General features: G+C 42.6%; 1 protein-coding gene across 4 annotated transcripts in view; it reads right to left on the reverse strand.

The window, feature by feature from the left end:
* Lyst (lysosomal trafficking regulator) overlaps positions 1 to 25,751 on the reverse strand; it is a 175,547-nt gene that overhangs the window by 42,521 nt on the left and 107,275 nt on the right. For all 4 annotated transcript variants that reach the window (XM_045150387.1, XM_045150389.1, XM_045150388.1 and 1 more), the window contains 11 exons: positions 24,431 to 24,637; positions 21,077 to 21,253; positions 20,462 to 20,538; positions 19,946 to 20,134; positions 15,787 to 15,932; positions 15,606 to 15,702; positions 14,465 to 14,526; positions 10,912 to 10,967; positions 9,547 to 9,699; positions 7,967 to 8,211; positions 2,188 to 2,254 (listed from right to left, as the gene is read on the reverse strand). In XM_045150387.1, the coding sequence (XP_045006322.1) occupies positions 2,188 to 2,254; positions 7,967 to 8,211; positions 9,547 to 9,699; positions 10,912 to 10,967; positions 14,465 to 14,526; positions 15,606 to 15,702; positions 15,787 to 15,932; positions 19,946 to 20,134; positions 20,462 to 20,538; positions 21,077 to 21,253; positions 24,431 to 24,637 (1,476 nt within the window). The remainder of the gene's footprint in view (positions 1 to 2,187; positions 2,255 to 7,966; positions 8,212 to 9,546; positions 9,700 to 10,911; positions 10,968 to 14,464; positions 14,527 to 15,605; positions 15,703 to 15,786; positions 15,933 to 19,945; positions 20,135 to 20,461; positions 20,539 to 21,076; positions 21,254 to 24,430; positions 24,638 to 25,751) is intronic.

Raw genomic sequence — 25,751 nt, forward strand, 5'->3', positions numbered from 1 at the left:
TCATATTAAAGAAATGAGTAATTCGTTTCTGTTTACATAGATAATCTCATTTCTATTTTGAGAATGTAAAAACCTGGGGCTGCAGAGATGGCTCAGTGTTTAAGTGTGCCTCCTACACAAGCATGAAGGCCTGAGGAGGCCTAAGATCGCCTGAGTTCAAATCTCCAGAACCCCCGTAAAGAGCTGGGTGTGGCCACATGTGCCTGTAACCCCAGTGTCACAGGGAAGCGGAGAGCCAGGAGCTATTGCAAACTGCATGGGTGGGGGAAGGATACAGCCCTCCTGCCAGAACTGACAAACTCCAGGATCAGTGAGACCCGGCTCCAATTAGAACAGTCAGCAGAGTGGCGAGGACACCTCCCCTTGTGCTCTGCCTGCTGTGAGGTGGCTGCTGGGTGGGCGTGAGCACACAAGGTGCTGTGGAAGGGTGCGCCACCAACACAGGCAAGATTCTTTCTTTCGATTTGTTTTTTTGAGGTAGTTCAGGCTGACCTGGAATTCACTGTGTAGTCTCAGGGTGGCCTTGAACTCATGGCGATCCTCCCACCTTTGCCTCCCAAGTACTGGGATTAAGTGTACATCACTATGCCTGGCTAAAATTCTTTTTTATTTTTACTTTTTTAATGTTTGGGTTTTTTTTGTATTTTTTTTTTTATGGGAAGGAGGGAGGGAAGGAGGGAGGGAGGAAGAGAATTGGTACAGCAAGGCTTCTAGTCACTGTAACTGAACTCCAGATGCATGTCCCACCTTGAGTGCGTATGTCGCCTTATACGTCTGGCTTACATGGGTTCTGGGGAGTCAAACCTGGGTCCTTAGGCTTTGTAGGCAAGTGCCTTAACTGCTAAGCCATCTCTCTTGCCCGAAAATTCTTTATATTTTTTAAAAAAGACTTATTTATTTATTTGAGACAGGAGAGAGAGAAAGTGGGCAAGCCAGGGCCTCTAGCCACTGCAAATAAACTCCAGATGCATGCGCCACCTTGTGAATCTGGCTTACATGGGACCTGGAGAATAAAACCTGGGTCCTTAGGCTTCATAGGCATGAGCCTTAACCACTAAGCATCTCTCCAACCCCTAAAATTCTTTTTAATCTAGTGAATTTCTGTTTAATAAGCCAACACACAACTTTATGAATATGACTAATAAGTATATGGTGCAAAATAAATTTACTTATATACCATATGCAAATATACAATATATAAAATAAACATACTAGTATTTAGTATACCACAAGTTAACATAGTGGTAAATTCATATTATGAAATTATCAAATATTGCTATGTAGTGCAAATAACATCAGGTGACATGAATAGCAGGTTTCTGGAAATCTATGATTATTATAAGAAATATAATTATTATATATTTTAAAAAGTAATGAATTATTAGCTTTTAACTTATGGATATATTTTTCTTAATTCTTAGAAGGTGTTTCCAATGATCTAATTCAAACATTAACTTTAGTTTTTTTTTTTAATTTTTATTAACATTTTCCATGATTATAAAATATATCCCATGGTAATTCCCTCCCTCTAACTTTAGTTTTGTACATTGATTTAAAAAAATATTTATTTATTTGAGAAAGGAAGAAAGAGAGGCAGAGGTAGATGGGGTGGGGGGAACAGGACGGGATACCAGGGCCTCTAGCTACTGCAAATGAACTCCAGGCACATGTGCTACCTGGTACATCTAGCTTTATGTGGGTACTGGGGAATCAAATCATGGCTAAGCCATCCCTCTAGCCCTCATACAATTTTTAAAATATTATTTATTTATTTGAGAGAGTGAGAGAGGGAAAGAGGTAGAGAGAAAGAGAGAGAGAGAGAGAGAGAGAGAGAGAGGGAGGGAGGGAGGGAGGGAGGGAGGGAGGGAGGGAGAAAGCGTGCATGCGAATGGACTTTCCCGGACCTCTAGACACCGCAAATGAACTCTAGACGTATGTGCCACCTTGTGCATTTGGCTTATGTGGGTCCTGGGGAATTGAACCTAGGTCCTTTGGCTTTGCAGGCAAACACCTTAACTGCTAATCTCTCCAGCTCTCATATGATGATTTTCAATTGTCAATTAAAATGCAAGGGAAAAAAAAACAAGAAAAAGTCAGTAATACTGTAAGTTTGCAATCAGGTAGAGAGTATGTCTATAGAACAGCTACATTTTCACGCATCAAAGTAGTAATAAAAACGAAAGCTACCTTGTATGTGTCAACGTAACGATCTTCTTTTTCTTTATATTGCACAGCAATCGGCTTGGAGAGATTCCTACAAAGACAAGGATGATGGAGAAGATTTGATGGTCAGGAAAAAGCTACTTAAGACTTACGTCTGCGTCATGTAAATACGTAAGTGATCCAGAAAACACTCCACCCTCAGTGTGCTGCTTTGTCACCAGCAGTCTCCATGCACACTCTGACCCATAAACTACTGAGGAAGGCTGGGCCCGCTCTGTCCCAGCCCAGGGATTCTCAACTGCTGTGATCAGACATCGCAGTATGAGGACTGGTAAAGCCCTGGACGTCCTTGTCCTGTTTCCTGGACTTTGCCTCCCAGCAGTACAGACTGAAGGGAGGTCTAAACATATGACCTTGGTCCATGCTAAGTAGGAACCGGCTACGAGGTAGGGAAGCTGCTCTTCTTGTCCAGGCCAAGCTGCAGTCTGGAGTGAGTACTGACCATCGGCTGTCTGGTTAGATGCGCAGCGATGCTGCCCGGCACCATCATGCACTCACATATGCATGTGAGCACATTAGTACTGGTGTTCCTACTGTGCACTTCACAGGTCTTTCTTGGAGGCCAGGGAAGGCAAGAAACGTACCCTCTCTTTTACCTACTAGAGATCCTGCTAGCATCTCAGGATAGTGCTTAAAAGGGCAGGAGGGGAGGGATAGGCTACTCTGGCTAAGAGGTCATTTGGCTGGCACAGGGAAAGGACTACCTGCACTGTCAAAAGCTGGCACTGAACCTAGATGCACAGCAAGATGTACCAAGTTTCAGTTAAGTTAGCACTACATATTCAAATGTCAAAAGGCTATTTATTTTTGTTTCTCTTTAGAGCCAGAGCTTCATTATGTACACCAAGGTTGCCTTAAACTTACTGCGTGGGCAAGACTGGCCTCAAACTTGTAGCCTTTCATGTGCTTTGATCATAAATGTGGGTTACAGCCAGGAGTGGTGGCTCATGCCTTTAGTTCCAGCACTCAGGAAGCTGAGGTAGAAGGATCGGTATGAGTTTGAGGCCAGCTTGGGGCTACAGAGTGAGTTCCAGGTGAGCCTGGGTTAGAGTGAGACCATGCCTTGAAAACAACAACAACAACAACAACGACAACGAGGGCTGGAGAGATGGCTTAGCGGTTAAGGCATTTGCCTGCAAAGCCAAAGGATCCTGGTTCAACTCTCCAGGACCCACGTAAGCCAGATGCACAAGGGGCGCATGCATCTGGAGTTTGTTTGCACTGGCTGGGGGCCCTGGCTTGCCCATTCTCTCTCTCTCTTTCAAATAAATAAATAAAAATGAAAAAGTATGGGTTACCATACTTGGTATAATAAAGGCTTTTTTTTTTCTTTCTGTTTTTGTTTCTTGTTTTTCAAGGTAGGGTCTCACTCTGGTCCAGGCTGACCTGAAATTCACTATGTAGTCTCAGGGTGGCCTTGAATTCACGGTGATCCTCCTACCTCTGCCTCCCAAGTGTTGGGACTAAAGGTGTGTGCCACCATGCCTGGCAATACAGGCTTTTTGATAAATTATTTCTTAAAGATATGGAATTTAAGTGAGATTAAATGTTAATTTTGTTGATACTTCTAATTCTAAAAGCTATTAAAAAGTAGAAGTTTTGTGCTGGAGAGATGACTTAGCAGTTAAGGTGCTTGCCTGTGAAGCCAAAGGTCCCAGGTTCTATTCTCCAGGATCCACATAAGCCAGATGCACAAGGTGGTGCACACATCTGGAGTTTGTTTGCAGTGGCTGGAGGCCCTGTCACACACATTCATTTTCTTTCTCTCTAACGCTTTCTCTCTCTAATAAATAAAATGAAAAATTAAAAATACATTAAAAAACTAGAAGTTTTATAGAATGGATAGGACATTTATATCTTCAAATAGAAAAAAAAATATCTTTAAGATCCTGGCATATTTTAATTTTTTTGACAGTGACAGTGAGAGAGAGAGAGAGACCATTAGTGTGTCAGGGCCTTTAGTCGCCGCAACCAAACTCCAGATGTGTGTCATCTTGTGCACATGTGCGATCTTGCGTGCTTGCATCACCTTGAGTGTCTGGCTTTCGCAGGACCTGTAGAGTTGAACGTGGGTCCTTAGGCTTTCAGGCAAGTGCCTTAACCATGAAGCCAGCTCTCCAGGCCTATTTTTTAAAATTAATTAATTAATTTATTTGAGAGCGACAGACAGAGAGAGAAAGAGAGAGAGGCAGATAGGCAGAGAATGGGTGCACCAGGATCTCCAGCCACTGCAATCAAACTCCAGATGCATGTACCAACTTGTGCATCTGGCTTACATGGGTCCTAGGGAATCCAGCCTCCAACCAGGGTCCTTAAGCTTCACAGGCAAGTGCTTAACTGCTAAGCCATCTCTCCAGCCCTATTTTTAATTTTTGTATAAATGTTATTAGGACATCTTCTCAGATTGACATTATATTAGTTGTCATGGCTGAAAATTCAGAAATTACAGTTGAGAAAACAGAATAAGCTACAAGTCAGTTATGTTACTATTGCCCACAGGTAAAATGTTTGAGTATGTATCTACCTATATGTTTTTCTGCTTATTAATGTGTGTATGTGTTTATTTTTTTTTAAAAGAACCATTCCATGCCTATTAAATATATGCCTTTAAAAATATTTCATTTTTAAAAACATTATTTGAGAGAGAGAGAGAAAGAAAGAGAATGGGTGTGCCAGGGCCTCCAGCCATGTCAAACAAACTCCAGACACATGTGCCACCTTGTGCATCTGGCTTACATGGGTACTAGGGAATTGAACCTGGGTCCTTAGGCTTTGCAGGCAAGCTCCCTAAGTGCTAAGCTATCTCTCCAGCTTGAAATATACTTCTAAGATATCGTTTTAGTGGTTGTAATATGTATCAGCATACTCAAGTCCTACTGTTGGTCCCTTAGACTATTTCTAAATTTTGTCTATTTGACAAATGATGTAAGGAACACACTTCTAGTGAAATCTCTACATCAGTGCCAGATACCAACGCAAACAATGAGCCAGCCACAGCTGGTTTCTGCCCTTCTAACAAGTCAATGTCAGGAAAAAATAAGGAGAAAACATAACTCGAAAACCAGAGGCTAGTCTGGTTGAGTATGTGGCCTTCATAGTTTCTAAGGGAAAAAATTCCTAGAAGCTAAATTGCTCAAACATACTATACTATAGTTAAGAGTTCTTTGGCTGAGCGTGGTGTCACACACCTTTAATCCCAGCACTTGGGAGGCAGAGGCAGGAGGACCACTGTGAGTTTGAGGCCACCTTGAGACTACATAGTGAATTTCAGGCCAGCCTTGGCTAGAATGAGATCCTACCTTGGAAAAAAACAAAAAAACAAACAAGCAAAAAAGGTTTTTGACACACACTGTCAAGCTGCCTTCCAGAAAGTCCATTATCTATTTATATGAACAATGTGCCCAATGTTCCAGTGTCACCAGCAGTGTATAAAATGTATAGAAACAATGAGCCATTTGCTCCTTTTTATTTTTATTTTATTTTTTCATTTGCTCCTTTTTAAATTGACAAATGAAACAGAAAAAGTTTGATTTCTTGAGTACTGGTTTACATACATCCCAAGTAGAATATCTAAAGTCATTTTTTTTTTCTCAACAAAGTAAGGTAGTATTTTTTAAAATCAAATAAAATGTTCTCAAATGAACTGGGGCTAAATGGTTATTTGAAAATGAAGCTCATTAGGGAAAGACAATGAATGCTAAATTCTTTAATTCTGAAATTTCAATGTAAGGAATTACTTCCAATAGGACCATCTACTTTTTTTTTTTTTCCTTTCTTTGCTTTAGGTGGTGTGTGTGTCCTTAACAAAATACAAGATGAATATTCCTAAATGTTCTGAAGATCTGAGGTCCAAAACTTTTTGAGCATATGTTCAAAAATCTTTTACATTTCAGAGCACCCACATTTATAGACCTGGGTTGTTCAACTGACAAATTCTGCAAATATTCTAGAACCCTCAAAATTCATATTTCCGAATCCAAGCATATTGGATAAAGGATACTGAGACTATGAAATTATGAGTTAATATATGTATATCTATATATGTTTATATATATATATATATATGCATATGTGTGTGTATGTGTGTGTGTGTGTGTATATATATATATACACATACACATTTCATTTTAAGATGGTTTAATTACCACCTTAAGTAATTTCATTATTCTGCCTTTTTTTTTTTTCCCTCAGAGTACCCTGTTTTGCAGTGAGAGACACTTTTAAAATTATTTTACTTATTTATTTTAGAAAGAGAAAAAGGAAGAGAAAGAGAGAGAGAGAATGAGAATGAATGAATATGGGTGCTCCACGGTCTCCAGCCACCACAAATGAACTCCAGATGCATGTGCCACCTCATGCATCTGGCTTATGTGAGTTCTGGGGAATCAAACCTGGGTCTGTAGGCTTCACAGACAAGCACCTTAACCACTAAGCCATCTCTCTAGCCTGGAAGTGAGAGCCAAAACTGTATCATTTTTTTTTCCCTTGGCTTTTTGAGGTAGGGTCTCACTCTAGCCCAGGCTGACCTGGAATTCACTCTGTATTCTCAGGGTGGCCTCAAACTCAAAGTGATCTTCCTACCTCCGCCTCCTGAATGCTGTGATTAAAGGCGTGCGCCACCATGGTTGGATGACTGTATCATTTCTTTATTCTTTGACATGAGAGAGTGGAGGCTCAGACTGCTTAGTTTTCTGTTTTTTTTTTTTTTCCTAGTAAGTTTAGGAGAAACAGGTGGCTAGAAAATCACCATTTTGTAACGCCTAATGTAATAACTGATTCAAGCAATACTAGCCATGCATGAACAATCAGATACAAGTTCATTGGGCGCCCAAACCCTCAGATCATCGTAAGCGTCACCATGGTGGGACAGCATAGGCCTTCTGATGACAGCAGGTGATACACAGTTCACACCACCATCTATGAGAGTCCTTCCAAAACAAACTTGAATCCAAGTAAGCCTTTGGAAAGGGAGGCCACCCGAGCACATGACACCAGGCTGCAGCCAGAAGGTGGGATGGGGTAGCCTACAAAATAAATGACCTTCCCCCCCTCCAGTAAGTAAATGTCAGAAAAAAATAAGACAAAACACACATAAAAAATGAGAGGAGGCTGGAGAGATGGCTTAGCAGTTAAAAGTGTTTGCCTACAAAGCCAAAGGGTCCAGGTTCAATTCCCCAGGACCCACATAAGCCAGATGCACAAACTGGCACATGTGTCTGGAGTTCGTTTGTAGTGGCTATAGTGTGCCCATTCTCTCTCTCTCTCTCTCTCTCAAATAAATAAAATAAGTGTTAAAAATGTTTTTTAAAATGAAAGACCATTCTAATGTATGTTTGAGCTATATCAGTAATCAAAGGCAGAGTGGACCTGACTCTAACCAAGCAATTACAAACAGACATCTTTGGGGTGAGCAGGAGACATCTAAAAACAGTGTGGGGACTGTAAGACCTCAGGGAACTGCTATTATTTTTCTTCACTGTGAAAATGGTGCTGCAGTTATATAAGGAACTAACCAATCAAAAAAAGATGTCTGTGGTATAGAACCCAGAGGTGATGTGGCAAGATGTCTGAAACAGGCCTGGTAAGAATCTTCATCATTCACCACTGCTGGGCTGGGCGAGGAGAGCCCGGGCTCCTTGACCATTTTCCCTTTTGTGCTTCTCTGAACCTCTTCATAGCGACCACCTGAATGGCATAACTAAAAGCTGTGGGTGACCCTGGAAAGTGCTGAGGCTCTACTCACCTGTAGATCGTCGGGTCGTTGAGGTCCAGAGTCTCACTAACATAGTCGGCCAGGATGAAGGGGAACACAGGGTACTGCATGAGGTCATTGAAGGACCGGCCAGCATGCTTGTTGAGATGAGTCAAATACTCAAAGTTGGTGATCTGCCCGGTGTACCACAGGTTGGTCAGAGCAGTGATGTTGCCATACTCTAGAAGGTTGGGGAGGTTATTGGTGAGTATACTGTGGTACACATCATCACGAACCTGAACAGGAGGAGGGATAAAAACAAACACAAAACAGCACATATTTTAGGGTTACTGACACTTCTCCAGAGAAGCAGGACATTATCAACATGCTACCAATCCAAAATCCTTTGAGAAGAGACCACTGGCTGATGAGGAACTGAGATTTCACTGCAGGACTCCTTCCAGAGATGGGGTCTCAGCCACCTACTAAGCGATGACTGGGGACATTTGCTAGTCAGTTCACCTGTAGAAACTGCTAAGCATCTACTGTAAGTTCCAGGAAAGTCATGCACAGCAGTCACCCACAGATACTAAGATGACCAATAAAGGAAAAAGAATGGCTTTCTCTTGCACACATGTGGCACAGTGGAGTAGAAAGAATGTGCTGAGGGCTGGAGATGGCTTAGCAGTAAAGGCACTTGCTTGTGAAACCTAAGGACCCAGGCTCTATTCCCCAGGACCCATGTAAGCCAGATGCACAGGGTAGCACATGCGTCTGCAGTTTGTTTGCAGTGGCTGGAGGCTCTGGTGTGTCCATTCTCTCTCTGTCTGTCTCTCTAATAAGTAAATAAATAACTATTTAAAAGTGTGCCATTTTGCACTGGAGGTCTAATTGGATCAGGGCAGATCTGTTCTGCATTCCTGCTAAACCCTTTGTGCTGTTGCCACACCTGTAATGTAGGCTGATAATGTTTATCTTATAAGAATTAAATAAAATATCCTATATAAATAGGATAAATTCTCACTACTGACTAACTCCTAAGTGGAGATGGCAAGTTGGGGTTAAATATATGTGTGAGGTGCTGAGGAAAGGCCTGGGCCGTATACAGAAAGTTGTAGAATACAGATGGTGTTTCAGAGCCACATGATGGACTCAGGGAATGAACAGACACCAGGAAGGATCTGCAGACACTGTGAATGCGAAGGCGGGTGAGGGAGAGTGAAAAACTCTGGGAAGGAATGAGTCATCTGCATGCCAGATGATTCTGCTGTGGCAAGTAGGGGAGGGTCACAGAAGTAAGGGAGGGCCTCAGGGTTAGCCACTGAGGCTCTCACAGCCCTGCCCAGACTAATGGCTTGTCAGGGATGGACCACAGCCCCCAGCAATGCAAACTCCTCCTCTCACTGATGTGGAAGAATCCAAATTCAACAAAGTTTCAGAAGTCACAAAGACTCCTCATACAATGAAGGACTTGCTCAATTAGGGCTAAGAAATAAGGCAGACTTCATTTATCAGAACACTGGTTTAAGATTTAAAAGAATTAACCTTCATACGAATTAAACTTTATATAATTAGTTGCAACACTGCTCACATGATTACATCCACAGTACGTGTAACAAGGGAGGCTTTACCTTGGTGTTGTCGAAGGCCAGCAGGAGTGTCCGGCCATTTGTTAAGAAGATCTCTACTGCGTTATCTCTCAGCTGCCACCAGCGCCTGTGAACCTCTTTAATCTCCTCGTAAGTCCAGGAGAATGATGCTGGCTCAAGCTCTCCCTGAAGGCTCTATGACAAAGGAAGGGGACTAAAGTCTTTGCTTTATAGAATACTGATTATCTTAGTTTTAAATTTAAAATTGTATTAAAATAAACACTTTCTCTTTGTTCAATGGCAAAATGGTTCTTAAAATGATCCAGAAACCCTCTACTATAAAACAATTCATATACTAGACAAAATTTAGGAACTGAAACATCAAGACTACTTTTTAGACTAACTTTAGGTTTCCAACAAATTAGACAGTTTTGGCATGCAAAGATCTGACTTGAGTGTGACTTTTTTCAGTTATCTTCTGGTTAATATCAGAATGGCCAGAAAAAATGCTATTACTGTACTCAGGGCATGACTGTCAAGGTGACTTAAGGCACTCTGTCACACAAAGTGCTGCTCTCCTTTGAAAGGCAAAGGTGCTTGGCCGTGAGCTGGGAGTGACAGGGATGTTACTTGTTCTGCTGAGGAGAGCAGCGAGGAAGGAGAACACACTAAAACGACAGGAGTGCGTTAGAAGTTGACTTATAACCACGACTGCTGACATTCAGGCTGAAGGCCAGAGATGCCAGTCTCTGGTAGCTAGGCTGGGGAGATGGCCCAGTGGTTAAGACACTTGCCTGCAAAGCCTAAGGACCTGGTTTGATTCCCCAGTGCCCATGTAGAACCAGATGCAGAAGGAGGTGCACGCGTCTGATGTTCACTTGTAGTGGCAGGGGCCCTGGTGTGACTTTATCTGCCTGCTTCTTTTCCTAACTCTGACAGACAGACAGACAGACAGACACACAGAGGTATTTTAAGAAGAAGGGAGCTAGCTAAGTGGGTAATGCACTCGCCACTCAAGCCTAAGCTCCCAGTTTGATCTTCAGAGCTCATGTACAAAGCTGAAAGCTGTGGCAGGCCTATAATCCTAGCACTCTGCAGCGCAGCGGGAGGTAGAAACAGGAGAATTTCCCAGAAGCTCTTAACAAGAACAGCAAAGAGAACCAGAGCAGAGGAAGTGGCAGAGAACCCCGCCACCCATGTGGGGGAACGATGAGGACGGACTTGGGTTCCCCCCTGACCTCCACATGCACACCAGGCCGTTTGTACCTGTGGCTCACATATGAACACATACATGCATGCACACGACACACACATACAAATACACAGTAGAAAGAGGGTTCACTGAGAGGTGTGTTCAGAGTGCCAGGGGGTGAACTCTCGCCACCCATGCCCTGCGGCTCTACTTACGCAGCTCTCCATCGCATCGGAGGTGCTCTCTTCCACAAAGTACATTCCACACCTGCCTGCAGGAAGCAACGGCAAAGAATGGTTTCAGCATGTGGGCACTGCTACTACATGTGGCCACAGGTGGACTTCTGAGACCTTTGGCTTGAAAGTGAATCCAGCCCCAAGAAGCAGGTTCAAGCACTCATTAATCAAATACTTCAAACTAGTGATCATAAAAGTTCAGCCAAGGTTGCTTGACTTCTCCCTTACTTTCCTCTTTTAGAAACATGGGGTGTGGAAGGTGTATTTTTAAAGTTACTGTGACAGTTACATTAGAATAAGGCTAGGGATAGGCAGTTCACAGAGGAAGAAATACAAATGCAAACACACACTTAAGAAAATGTTCATCATCCCTAATCATCAGGGAAATGCAATTTAAAACAACAATGAGATTCCACCTTCCCCCAGTAAGGGTAGCAAACATCAAAAAATCCAATGAAAATAAATGCTGGCAAGAATGTGGAGAATTAGGAACACTCATCCACTGTTGGTGGGAATGTAAGATGGTACAACCACTTTGTTTGTTTTGTTTTTGGTTTTTCAAGGTAGGGTCTCACTCTGGTCCAGGCTGACCTGGAATTAACTCTGTCATCTCAGGGGGTACAACTACTTTGGAAAGCAATATGGATACTTCTGAAAAAGCTGACTATAGAGATACCAACAGACCCAGTTATTCCCTTACTGGGCACCTACCCTAAAACCTTTAAACCACAGTCCAGAGAGATTTGCTCAACCATGTTTGAAGCGGCTCAATTTGTAATAGCTAAGAGCTAGAATCAACCCAGATGTCCTTCACTAGAAGAATGGACAACTAAGATGTGGTATATCTACACAATGGAATTCTACACAGCAGTAAGAAAAAATGACACAATGAAATTTGAGGAAAAATGGCTGAGCCTGGAACAGATCATTCTTGGTGTGTCAGAGCCACATGTTGGGTCATGAATGCAGAAACATTTATCCTACCCATAACTGTAGGCTAACTCCAGAATGCATGACCCATATACCTCAACAAGGAGGAGTCAGGGGGAGGGGTAGGATATGGATGAGCCTAATAATGGTACCAAATTGACTGCATTTGCTGAGTACAAAACTAAAAAAAAAAAAAAAAAGAGTAAGGCGAGGGAGAAGGCTCAGTGGATAAAGTGCTTGCTGGGCAAGTAAGTGCCTGAGTCTTGGTTCCCAGAACCCACATAAAGCTGGACATTGTAGCATGACCATTTGTAATTCCATCATGCATCAGGGAGCTTCCCCTGGAAGCTCAGATAAAATAAAATAGAAAGCATACTCATGAAATCAACTTTGTAAAAACAAATTCTTTTGAGGCATGGTCTCATTGCAACTCAGTATGGCTTTCTTTAATCCTACCCCAGCCTCATAAATGCTAGGATTATACGTATCAGCCATTATACCCAGCAACTTTGTATAAATTTTTTAATCATGTGCTATTCAAAAATAAGTGTTATTTCTTAACATCCATGAGTCCTTTCATTACAATAATTCCTTCCTTAGTTCTTCTAATTCATGTGTTCATGTGTGGGGGTGCACATACGTGGGTATCTGTTCATGACTTCAGGTGTCATCCTCTCAGGTACTCAATTCCACTTATTTTTGAGACAGTGTCTGTCACTGGCCTGGAGCTCACTGATTAGGTAGATTGGCTAGCCAATGAACACCAGGAATCCTCCTGCTATCTGCCACCCCCAGCACTGGGATTACAGACAAGCTCCTTGTGGTGGTTTGAATGGATGGCCCCCAATATATTCAGTTCTTTATGGTTTGTAGTTTGCATTCTGCAGCCACCTGGCTGGAGGTGGTGTCACTGGGTGGATCTTTAGGTGTGGTGGTAGGTTTCAGATTTCAATCTAAAGATATGCAAACTGTACCTAGCTGGAGTTCCTGAAGTGTGCTGTGCTGTGTGGCTTTTGGCTTGTGCTTCTCTCTCTCTGCTTGGTCCTGTGAAGGCAGGCCAGTTTCTTCTGCCATTGTGGAACTCCCTCTGGATCTGTAAGCTTCAATAAATCCCTTCCTCCATAACTGTGTCTGGTCTGAAAGTTCATCTCAGTGAACCTGAAGCTGTCTGCTACACCCCTCCACACTCGGTATTTTTACATGGGTACTAGCAATTGGATTCAGGTCCTTATGCTTGTCAGGCAAGCACTTTACTGACTATCTTCTCAGCCCCTATGGCTTTGCTTTTAAGCCTTCAGTTACTTGTGGTCAACCACTGACTGAAAATATCAAATGGGTAATTTCAAAAAGGAACTTTAAATTGCATGTCATTCTGAGTTGTATGAAGAAGTCCTGTACTGTCGTGCTGGAGCATGCGTCATTTCTGTGCGTGCATGCTGAATACACTATCCGTCTGTTAGTCACTTTGCCATTGCCTCAGTCATCGGACTGACTGTTGTGGCATGTGCTGCTTTTTATCAAGTAACCCTATTTCACTTAGTAATGGCCCAACACACAATAGTAAGTGATGCCAGCAATTTGCATATGCCAAGAAAAGCCATAAAGTTTGACCTTAAGTAAAAGGTGAAGGTACCATGATGTACTTTAAGAGAAGGGCTGGGGAGATGGCTTAGTGGCTAGAGGTACTTTGTTGCAAACCCTGCTGGCCCAGGTTCAATTCCCCAGACACTAACATAAAGCTTCATGGGCACTCATTTGGAGAGGCAAGAGACCCTGGCATGCATGGGCATGAACATGCATGTGTGTGAGCATGCACACACATGAAAATAAATAAAGCTTAAAACTATTTTAAGAGAGATCATATATGCATAACTTTTATGGTAATATATATTGTCATATTATTATTGTTCATCTTTTTCTGTGGCTAGTTTATAAACTTAACTTTAACCTGGGCTTGTATATGTAGGTAGAGCCTTTCCAGGTAGGGTTTGGTACTATCTGTGAGCCCCTTAAGGAGAACTATCAGCTGGGCGTGGTGGCACACACCTTTAATCCCAGCACTCAGGAGACAGAGGTAGGAGGATCACTATGAGTTCAAGGCCACCCTGGGACTACATAGTGAATTCCAGGTTAGCCTGGGCTATAGTGAGACCTTACCTTGAAAAACAAATTAGTGTATGTTATATTAGACAATGTTTATCTGCTGTTAAAAACAACACTTTAAACTATCCCAGAAAAAGATGAGCGGGCACTGGGGAGATAGTTTGGTGGGTAAGCATGCGGCTGAGTTCGAGCCCCAGCACCCATGTCAAAAGCCATGCATATCCCAATAGTGAGGGGACAGAGACAGGAGGACTGCTTGTTGGTCTTGAGCTTCTTGGTCAGCCAATATAATCAAAACCTCACAAGCTCTAGGTTTTGTTAGAGATTCTGCCTCAGGAAAATATGGTGTAAGTGACAGAGGAGGAAACATACCCTCTGTGTGTGGGGTATGCAAGTCTACACACATGTGCATATACCATACCACAACATACTATGCACATAACAGAAAGAATTAAATGAGGAAGGGTGAATGTGAGTGGGGTGTCCAAAACTGACTTACCTAACAGCAATTCCCCGGCTGTCTCTCTGGATGGGGCAACGCTGATACATCTTCGATTTACTCTGTCAGAACATGTTGAAAACGACTTTGGTTAAATGTTTTGACCAACTTTAGACAATAAATTCTATTTTGTCATCTAGTAGATGATTCAAGTAGAGAACACTAGAGTTTTTAACAGCTTTGCTGTTGAAGTAGCATAGAAACCCACAAGTGGTGTTTGGATCCTGCAACCGGCACGTGGAAGGTAAGGACCCAGCTATCCGAGACCAGTGTTCTTGATTTTCATTTCATAAGGAAGCAGACACGGTTTTGTCACAACCTTCCATGTGTGACAGAGCAGTGTTTTAGGAGAAACAAGGACTTTGGAGTCTGAGTGTGTTCTGAAGTCAGTTGTCTTTTGCAGTCTAGTACTGGCTGACATTAAGCATACATGGCCACGGGATTAGATCCGCATTTGGTAAGCAGGAAACTGAAGAGAGATGCAAGTAACACGCCCAAGATCAGTCAGACAAAAGACATGGAATTTGCCCCTTAGTTATAATACTGCATCACTCCCTACACAGGGTACTACCAGCAGCTCTGGCCACTTCACAGAATTACTAAAGAGTCAACTAAAGAAATACATCATGCCCTGGGGAGAAGGCTCAGTGGGTAAAGCACCTGTCAGGCTAGTGTGACGACCCAAGTCTGGAATGCCAGCATACACATAAACATTGGGAAGTCATGGCTGCTTGCCGGCAATCCCAGTGCTTAAAAGGAGAACATGGGATCTCCAGGACAAGCTGTTAAATTGGCCACATCAGTGAGCTCTGGGCTCAAGGGAAAGACCCTGTTTCAGTAAGTATGGTGTTGATTGAGAGACTCTCCCAAGGTTATTTTCTGACCTGGACTCATACGTGTGCCCACATGTGACACAGTACATACATACGTTCTCTCAAGCAAGGGTCAGAGCGTGAGAGCTGCCATCTAGTAAGCCTCACTGTCAGGAAAGACATCTGGATTCATTCAATGTTGCCCAGTCTCGTCTCTTGTTTGGGACTTTCCTCTCTCCAGAGCACGGGGCCAAACCAACACCACACGTGCTCTGTAGTGAGTGCAGCGCTTTCACCACAGCGCAGGCGGCGGCGGCGGGGGGAGCTACCTGATGGATTCACTTGCAGCTTTGTCTTTGACGGTGGAGGAGAAAGAAGAATGAGTTTTGTCTTCAAACAGGTATGCGAGCGGTGGCTTGATCACACCTGTTGAGAAAAAATGTACTCGTGATGTTGATCAATGACCAGTTATCTGTCACAGCCATGTGATGAGAAAGAAGCCACTGTTACCTTCGGACTTCTGTCTGTCCTTGAGGAGATACTTATTGGGAATAGTTAGGTAACATCTTTGCAAACGCCTCCTCTCTCGGTTTGGCCCTTCTGTTGGATCCAACTGCCATGAAGTTGGGTAGTAGATGGGGTCATACCAGACTGCTCTGCAAGTGAAAATAAAAGGGCATTTTAGTGGCCACCAGGACTCAGACCCTTAAAATTATTATAAAGATCAAGTAAAAAAATACAATGGAACTGTTGGAAAACAGCTATTTGTGTACTCTGGGAATCACAGACACTAGATAAAAGGCTTGACATAAAAAGTGTCTATAGAGGGCTGGGAAAATGGCTTAGTGGTTAAGGTCAATATGCCTGAGAAGCCTAAGGACCCTGGTTCAATTCCCCAGGACCCATGTCAGCCAGATGCACAAGGGGACACATGCGTATGGAGTCCATCTGCAGTGGCTAGAGGCCTTGGTGTGCCCATTCTTTCTTTCTCTCTCTCTCTCTCAAATAAATAAATATCAAAAAAAAAGTATCTACAGAGCCTGGAATCCCTTTTTCCACATTTCTTCCTGAAGCAAGTTTCTTAAATTTACTCAATTTTTAGAAGGCCATACCCCCACAAAAAAATTTTTTTTTGGTTTTTTGAGGTAGGGTCTCACTCTAGCTCAGGCTGACCTGAAATTCACTATGTAGTCTCAAGGTGGCCTAGAGCTCACAGCCATCCTCCTACCCCTGTCTCCCGAGGGCTGGGATTAAAGGCATGTGCCACCACACCCAGCTCCCACGAAAATCTTATCAACACAGTACAACATACTGGATTTAACATGCTTATTAGCTAATGGAAAAACATTTTCCACTTCCACTTTAAATATTTTTTATTTATTTGTTTGTTTGCAAGGACAGTGAGGTAATGGGTACACCAAGAAACTCCAGATGCATGTGCCACTGTGTGCATCTGGCTTTATGTGGGTTTTGGGGACTCAAACCCAGGTTGTTAGGCTCCGCAGGCAAGTGCCTTGACCACTCGGCCATCTTCCCAGCCCTGAAATTTATATTTCAGATGAAGGAAAATAGTAAAATGATGATAAACAAAGGGAAAAAAAAATCACCCTTAATTCTCCTCCCCTAAGCATTCTTTCTTTTACCACTGTGCAGTTGAGTACTGTTTCTCCTGCTCTTCCAGTCTATTCACCAGCATTAGCATGAGTGATGGAGGAGACCATGTGTTCGCTGGGTTCCATACTTGGCATGCTTCCTGTAGGACAGAATCTCTGGAACACCACAGAGCCAGGTGTGCTTGTAGGTTCCTGATGGGCCTTGAAGCACCACCAAAACCCTGAGCAACACAGCGACAGCTCATGATCCCACCTGACATCCTGCTGTGGGTACTAGCACAAGATGAAAAAAAGCTTTCAAATATGAAAAGAAAAATGTTTGGTTAAAAAATATGGTTTAAGCCGGGTATAGTGGCACTCACTTTTAATCCCAGCACTCGGGAGGCAGAGGTTGGAGGATCGCCGTGAGTTCAAGGCCACCCTGAGACTACATAGTGAATTCTAGGTCAGCCTGGGCTAGAGTGAGACCCTACCTCAAAAACAACAACAAATTGGCTAAAAAAATTAAATTAGGTGCTGAAGAGTCCACATACTTGGGCTGCAAGGCCACTGAGAAATCCTGCTGGAACTGAGCTGTTAACCTCCTCCATGTAGACCAGCTGACAGAAAGCTGGAAGAAGCCATTCTACATGCAGTTCAATGGGGGAAAGAGATACCACCAGTGAAGATACTCAACAGTGGACACTGCAAGCCTTATAATTGGCCAGCCAGGCCAAATGAGCCAATGGGTGCAATAGTGGCACATCTGTCATGGTGGAAACCAGTTGCCCTCCAATTGGACTGGAGGCCCACTCTATGTGAGGGAATACATCCCTGATACTGAAAACTTAAAACAGGGGTAGTCATGAGCCCTAGGGGTGTAACATCTGCTGATGTCTGGAAAATGTATATACTATGCTTATCACACTGCCCAGTAAGCACTTCTCTTAATATTTATGCCTTTATATTAATGCTACTTTCACTTTGGGTACAGAATCTTCTCTTTTCAGATGGGACAATTCAGAAGGTATCAAAGTGCTGAAAAGAAGTGACTGGAGTACTGAGTAACATCTCAATCACACCTCCCAAGTCTCAGGATCTAATGCGGAAGAGGTGGTGGAAAGAATGTAAGAGCCAAAGGAAGGGTAGGACTCCTCTTGCAAAGCTCTGGCCTGGATTCAGTCCCTCAGTACCCACATAAAGCCAGACGCACGAAATGGTGCATGTATCTGGAATCTGCAGTGGCAGGAGGCACTGATGTGCCCAAATCTCTCTTTCTCTACCTTTTTCTCTGCCTCTACGTTTCTCCCTCTCTCCTTGCAAATAAATAAAAATCAATAAATAAAATGGCAACATGGCACATTCCTGTAATCTCAGCATGCGGGAGGTACAGGTATGAGCATCAGAAGTTTAAAGCTATCCTGAGCAATATGAGGTCCTGCTCACAGAACACGAACAAGTCAGTCTTCTGAAGGCATTCTCATCTGTTCATTAACTCCCTTTGTGTCACATCAGCAGTGTGCTATTCTTGTTTTCAAATCTGTAATTTTTCAAAATAATAAAAGTATTGCCGAGTGTGGTGGCGCACACCTTTAATCCCAGCATTTGGGAGGCAGAGGTAGGAGGATCACTGTGAGTTTGAGACCACCGAATCCCAGGTCAGTCTGGGCTAGAGTAAAACCCTACCTTGAAAAACAAAACAAACAAAAAATTAACTATCATATTTTCTGAAAATAAATTTATGTGGTTTTCATCATTAAATATACTGGTTAAAATTCAAGTTTAAACACCACTGATTTCTGCTGAGGAGATGGTTCAGTGGGTAAAATACTTGCTTATAAAGCCTGAGTACCTAAGTTTGGAGCCCCAGGCCTAAGTTAAATCTGGAAGCTATAGCATCATCCGAGCATGTGCAGGGAAAGATGGGAGGCAGAGACAGAGGCTCTCAGAAGCTCACAGACCACGTAGCCTGGCAAACGCAGTTGTGAGAGACCCTACTTCAAATGCAGAGACAGGTAAGAACCAATACCCAAAAGCTGGCTTCATACCTCCACATACGCAGCACATGTATCCCTGAATTCACACAAATGAACATACACATTCATAACACACCCATATCAGCCCTACAGATTTGTTTTCTATTTCTTTTATAGTACTTAAGTTCAGAAAGATATCTAGTCTTCAGAGGTGACAAATATCCTATATTCCTCCCACTTTGTAACCTCTTTCTTGAGTACTGGGGATTAAACTAGGGCTTACTGCATGCTAGGCAAGTACTGCACTTATAAATGAAAAAAGCATTTTTAGTTATTTGCAAGGACAAACGGAGAAAAGGACTGGGTGTGCCAAGGCTTCTTGCTGTTGCAACTGAGCTCCATATGCCTATTCACACTTTGTGTACCTGGGTTTCAGGTGGGTGCTGGGTAATTGAGCCAGGTCAGCAGGCTTTGCAAACAAGTATCTCCTCAGCACCACAACCGTTTTCTCTTTTGTGTTTATTTGGGGGGTTTTGAGGTAGGGCTTTGCTCCAGCCCAAGTAGTCTCAGGCTGCCCTTAAACTCTCAGCGATCTTACCTCTGCCTCCGAGTGCTGGGATTAAAGCCGTGGGTCACCATGCCTGGCTCTTTCCTGAAGTAATCTTATGAGCCTAAATTCTAGAATGAAAATGTTTTCTTTTTTTTGGGCATGTGTGTTGTGGTGCATGTATGTACAGTGTATGTGCATGAATGTGGAGGCCATCGAGAGTCCTCCTTTATTGCTCTTCTGCATGTGTCCTTGAGGTGGAGTGTCTTTCTGAACTGCAGTTGCCATTTTCAGACTGTTTACTACTGAGCTCCAGTGAGTCCCCTATCTCTGCCCCTGCAGGACTTGGATTACAAGTCTGTGTGGTCTTGCCCGGCTTGTTAAATGGGTACTGGGGACTGAACCAGAACCTGCACACTGATGGGTGGGGTAAGTGCTTCTAGCCACTGAGCATCTCCTCAGCCCTGGGAAGAGTATTTAGCAGCACACAGAGAAGATGCCTACAGTACAATGCCCTCACCTCTCACATGCCAGCAACATCCCCCACTGCTCACCTATCATGTGTCAGCTGTTGAATGAGCTCCTGCCAACGTCTGCCGGCACTCAGGTCTACCTTGTACATCCCTCGGATGTGCTGGATCACCTTTTTCCTCTCAATTCCCTGGGACAGAGACACTGCCTGGGTGATATCTGCAGCAATTTTAGATATATCCTTGGATTTTGAATCGAGACGCTGAAAGAGACTAAACAATATTGTTCAGAACTTAAATGGATACAGAGCACTAACTATTCATCAACATATAGGATTTTAAAAGTATACATAAAAAGTACACATAAGGGATGGGTGTGTGGCTTGGTGACACAGCACTTTCCTGCCATGCATGAGGCCCTAGGTGCCATTCACAGTAGCCGCTCCCCCCACCCCCCGACACTTCACCTCCAACACCAAGAACAACAAAATAAAGTAAGGCACACAAAACCTCTACAGCAAACCAAAACGAAAGGCTAAATGTATACACACCATCTCATAACTCCTGAAGGACAGGACATTTGACTCATAAAAACCTTACCTTTGCTGGTTATTATGAACTGTTTTCTGCCAGGAAGCTTTACTCATACTTTCTTCAGTTTCATATTTCTTTTGTTCCTAAAAGATTCATATAATAATATATACAATTTATTAATTTTCATCTAATATTGGCACTAGGCCTTACAAAGTAATATTGAAACTAAGTTAACAAAGAAAAAATTATAAGCCTCAGTAGACCAAAATGTTACAGTAAATAAGCCACTTTAAGCTATTATTTCCTTTTGTTTCTGTATAGTTTAGGCCGCCCATGGAAACTAGGACAGAACAGTTGCCTGGCCTGATGTAGTTCATCAGCTGCTGGCTTCCTGTTTCACCCTCTCAGTCACACTTGAACTCCATGAAGACTTCACCTTCCACTTAGACTCTAACTCCAGGAACACGGCACCTCGCCCACCACCATAGAGATCTCTTCTCCACTGATGGCTACAGATAATGGATGAGGGTGACCAAAAACATTAAAAGGCTCTGACAAGGCCATTTTTTCTCTCCTCATGAAAAAGCCCTAAGAGAGCATGAAAGAGCACTTCAGGATTACCCTTGGTGGTCCCCAACAATGAGAAAACCTCTCGTCACCCAGTGAGCGCCACACACTCACCTGCTGGATCACTTTAATGAGCTCCGGCTTGGAGGGAGCGCTGGGGGGCATGCACCTGTGGCCGCAGCACTTGAAAGCATTCAGTAGCAGTTCTGCTCTGCTCTGCTCCTCCTCGGTCAGCTCATCCTGGTGATTTTGTATCAGTTCTGACAAATACAAAACTAGCTTGGCTCCATGCTTTAAAAGAAAGGATAGCTTCTTAGTTATGCAGAATTTTTATTTCCTCCACTTAAATTATTTAATAAATTTAATTATACTATTAAGTTTAGTTGATTGAACCTGATTTGAATAATGAGGTACAAAAAGACATTCCAATAACAGATGAAGAAATTTAATTATGCATTGAGTAGCTACTGCCACTGAAGAATTATTGCTGATTTCATCAGCTGTAATAATGTTATGATTACAGGTTTTCTTAAAAATAATCTAGAAAATTATCATGATTTCTGTAAAGTATTTCCAAATAATTCAGAAGAAGAAGAAATGATTCAATGTGATAAAGGTATTAACAATGTTGGCTAGATTTAACAAGGTAGTCACATGGTACTCATTCCCTCATTCTTTCTACTTTCACGGACAGCTAAAAGCTTTTACTTTTTGGAACATGTTGAACAGAAGCAAGAACAGAATTTGGGGTGCATTTAGGGAGCATTTGCTAATAGAACACAGGAAACAAGCTGGGGACAGAAAATGATTTCTTAGTTCTTCTCACGGAAACACTGAAGCAAGGAGCAATCGCCCTTTAAACCTTGAAGTAAAAGCAATGTGCTAGCCACTCCTTTTCCTTTGATTTTTGATCAATAGAAGTTGTTGACATTTTAGGGACAAAAGGCTATCATTTTTTTTTTTTGGTTTTTGGAGGTAGGATTTCACTCTAGTCTAGGCTGACTTGGAATTCACTGTGTACTCTCAGGATGGCTTTGAATTCACAGCGATCCTCCTAACTCTGCCTTCCAAGTGTTGGAATTAAAGGCATGTGCAACCACGCCCAGCCAGCCAAAAGGCTCTTTAGTTTGTCAATTTTCACTACTTTCTGGGGACAGTAAAAGGTTGAAAATTAAGGCCAGTGAGATCCTGGCACTCAATTCCACACATATGTCCAGGGGAGGATTGGTGTGGGCCAATCTATGAGCAGACCCTAAAACCAAAATTAGTGTGTTTAGGGTAGTAACAATTGTTCTTCACAGTGCAAACTTGAAATCTGGCCCCTCCTTGTGTTAGGTGGCCTCTTTATGCTATCCCTGATCGCTGTGTGTACACAGCATGCTAGATAACATCTACGCCAGCAAGATAAACACACATCGCACTCTAAACACCTGCACTGACACAGCCACCACTGAGTCTGTCTTTATGGCAACTTAAACTGAGCAATATTAAGCATCAACAAACGGCTCTGGAACAATCACAACTCGGTGACTTTAAATGAACATGTCGAATAATATGTCATCCCAAAAGCGTAAGATGAACATATGCAATGGTGAAAGTAGCAACATTTATTTACCTTGATGCTGCACTTTAAATCAGCTGCTACCTGGCCAACAGAGGCAAGGCAGACACTGTGTATGTAAAAGGCTTAAGTTAAGAGTTGGCAAATGAAGAAAAATGGTAAATGGGGGTATTCCTATGTGTGTCTTAAAATATTCATTTTATAACTTTAAAAATATTTGCTGGGCTGAGAGATGGCTTAGAGGTTAAGGCACTTGCCTGCAAAGCCAAAGGACCCATGCTCAACTCAACCCACGGAAGCCAGGTGCACAGGTGGTGCATGCATCTGGAGTGTGACTGCTGTGGCTGGAGGCACTGAAGTGCCAATTCTCTCTCTCTCTCTCTCTCTCTCTCACACACACACACACACACACACACACACTTTCTCTTTCTCATAAAAAATTACAAAAACATTTGTTTAGTATTCAGAAGCATTTCAGAATTACCTTGACAAGCTATCTGAAGGCTGGGGAGATGGCTCAGTAGCTAAAGTGCTTGCTTACAAGCCTGCCAAAGCTCAAGTCCCCAGCACCCATGTAAAGCCAGACAATCTGGCACACACATCCATGATCCTAATGCACCTGCATCAATGGGATCCAGGAACATCTGGAAGCTCATGAGCAGCTAGACTGGTGCACTTACAGCGACAAAACAGCAAGAGACCCCATGTCAGAAGGTGGAAGGAGTGGACAAGTGCCCCAAGGTTGCTGAAGAGCCCTAGGGGTCCTCTTGTTTCCACACTGGGATTGCAGGCACATGACAACATGCTCCTCATTTTATGTGGGTTCCAGGAGTCAAATTCATGTCTTCATGCTGTGAGGCAAGTACTTTACAGACTGAGCATCTCCCCAGCTCCATGTTCTCCTAGTGACTGACACTTAGGCTATTTCCAGTTTGGGACCATTATTGAAATGGCTCCCATGGGTATTCTTATGCAAATCTCTTCATGAACATACATTTTTATTTCTTTTGGGTAAATACCTAAAAATGGTGCAACACAACTGTAAGTTAAATATATATTTAATTTTGTAAGAAACTGTGAAATAGCCCCTCAAAATGGTTTGATATATCTTTTATGCTATTATCTCTAAAAAATAATTAAATTTATTTGAAGGAGAGAGACGGAATGAATGAATGAATGAAAATGGGTGTGCTGGGACCTTTTGTCACTTCAAATGAACTCTAGATGCATGTGCCACTTTTTTTTACTGGGTACTGGAGAATTGAACCTGGGCTGGCAGTCTTTGCAAGTAACTGTCTTTAACCACTGAACCATCTCCACAGCCCTTATGCTATCAAGTCTTGAAATGATAGAATTTGTGTATTTTGTAATTCTCTTAAGTAGGTTGGTTTTAGGCATTACAAATAATCTTTTTATTCTACTTTAACTGTGAATTTTGTTTTGTTTTGAGGCAGGATTTAGACCAGGCTGACTTGGAACTTACTTTGTTGCCCAAGCTGGCCTTGAACTCATGACCACACTCCTACCTCAGTATCTCTAGTGCTGAGATTACAGATGTGAGCCACCATGCCCAGCTTCTTTTTATGAAGTTATTGTATGTGCTTGTTTGAGATATATTCAGTATAGATGTTTCATAGACAATAAAAACACTTTTTAAAAGGCCCGCAAATAGTACTTATAGAAAATACTTTACGATATGGGAACAAATAAGTATATAAGACCTCATAAGAACTCAAGATACAAAGCTTCTTAATTAAGCACTAGACAAATTAGGCATGAAAATACAGTTTAATTTCCGTTCCTGTTTCAAGAGACTTTATACTTCACCAAATTTTTATTTACTTCAAACACTGAGATATTTGCTACATTTTACCCAGTTTTACTTTCACAAATGCTGAGGCACCTACTTGTGGGGCTGGACTGAGACAGTCTCGCAGTATTTCCTGATGAGTCGGCTCACACACGATTTCAAGTGCTTGTTTTCTCTCTTGCACAGGGCGGGCTGGTGACAAAATATGCGCGAGCAGTCTCACCAGTTGTGTCCGGAAGGTCTCCTTACACAGCCCCAGGGCTTTAGTCCACCCCTGCTTGGCCCCGCCAGTTCTACTTGAGCCCTTATGTCAGAGTAGGAGAGACTGAGGGTCAGATCTCGTGAATAGCAAGTCATGTGCCAACATTGTACAGTCCTAAAGAAGACCACAGAGCACGTTTCCTTCCCGATTTCATACCCTCTTGCACACTCAGACACACCCACACAAGCAGGAATGTAAGAGGCAGAAATGCATTAATGCCCAAACCACATTACTCGAAACAGCCACAGGGCCATAATCTAATGGAAGAACACATAAACACATGGGATATATGCATACAAGGCGACAGTTGTTCAGCCTCTAAAGGCAATTAAGTTCTGACAGCTAATTCTATATAGAAGAACCTTGAAAAAGTTATGCTAAAGAGAATAGACCACACGCAAATGAGTATCAGATGACTTCACTTATGAGGTATCTAGAATAGTAAGTCACAGAAACAGGAAGCAGAGTAGTGATCACTGAAGGTGGGAGATAGGTAGTGTTCAGTACATAGGGACAGAATTTCAGTTAGAGATAAACAAGTTCTGGAGATAGAAGATGGTGATGATTGTATGTATTATAATAATATGAAAATACTTAACTCAATTGTACCCTTAAAATGGTTAAAGCAGTAAGTCCTATGTTATACATATTGTACCACAACTAAAAAGAGAGAAGGATAGATGATGAAGCTAATGTCCTGAGCCATTTTGAAAAGTAACCAAAGACTGAGAGGTTGTAAATTAAAAATCAAATCAAGAAATGATCATGGAGAAAAATAGAAAAAAAAAAAACAAAAAGAAATGCTCAGAGAACAAGAGTAAACAAGTCCAGCTTCATTTTGCAACACAAACGAAGGACGGTTCATCAACAACCTGAGTCAGCACCACACTGCATATCAGCCCCAAGTCTAGAGCTGCACGTAAGCCAACCACCAACTGTCCACATAACCAACGAGGCTGCTTCAACGTAGCTCTAAGGCTAGCCTGTTCTGACCCAGCCACATGCGTGGGTTAAATACTGGAATCAATACATTTTAGACTTCATCCAGAGTTTTGGAAATGACTTTCCAGGCACAAAGTGGCATCTGTTTTATTATTCAGTGTCAGGCACTGAATTATAATTTAGATTTGGAGAGGAGAGTACTGACTTGTGAGGT

This window comes from Jaculus jaculus, chromosome 5, assembly GCF_020740685.1.
Source record: "Jaculus jaculus isolate mJacJac1 chromosome 5, mJacJac1.mat.Y.cur, whole genome shotgun sequence".
Lineage (NCBI taxonomy): Eukaryota > Metazoa > Chordata > Mammalia > Rodentia > Dipodidae > Jaculus > Jaculus jaculus.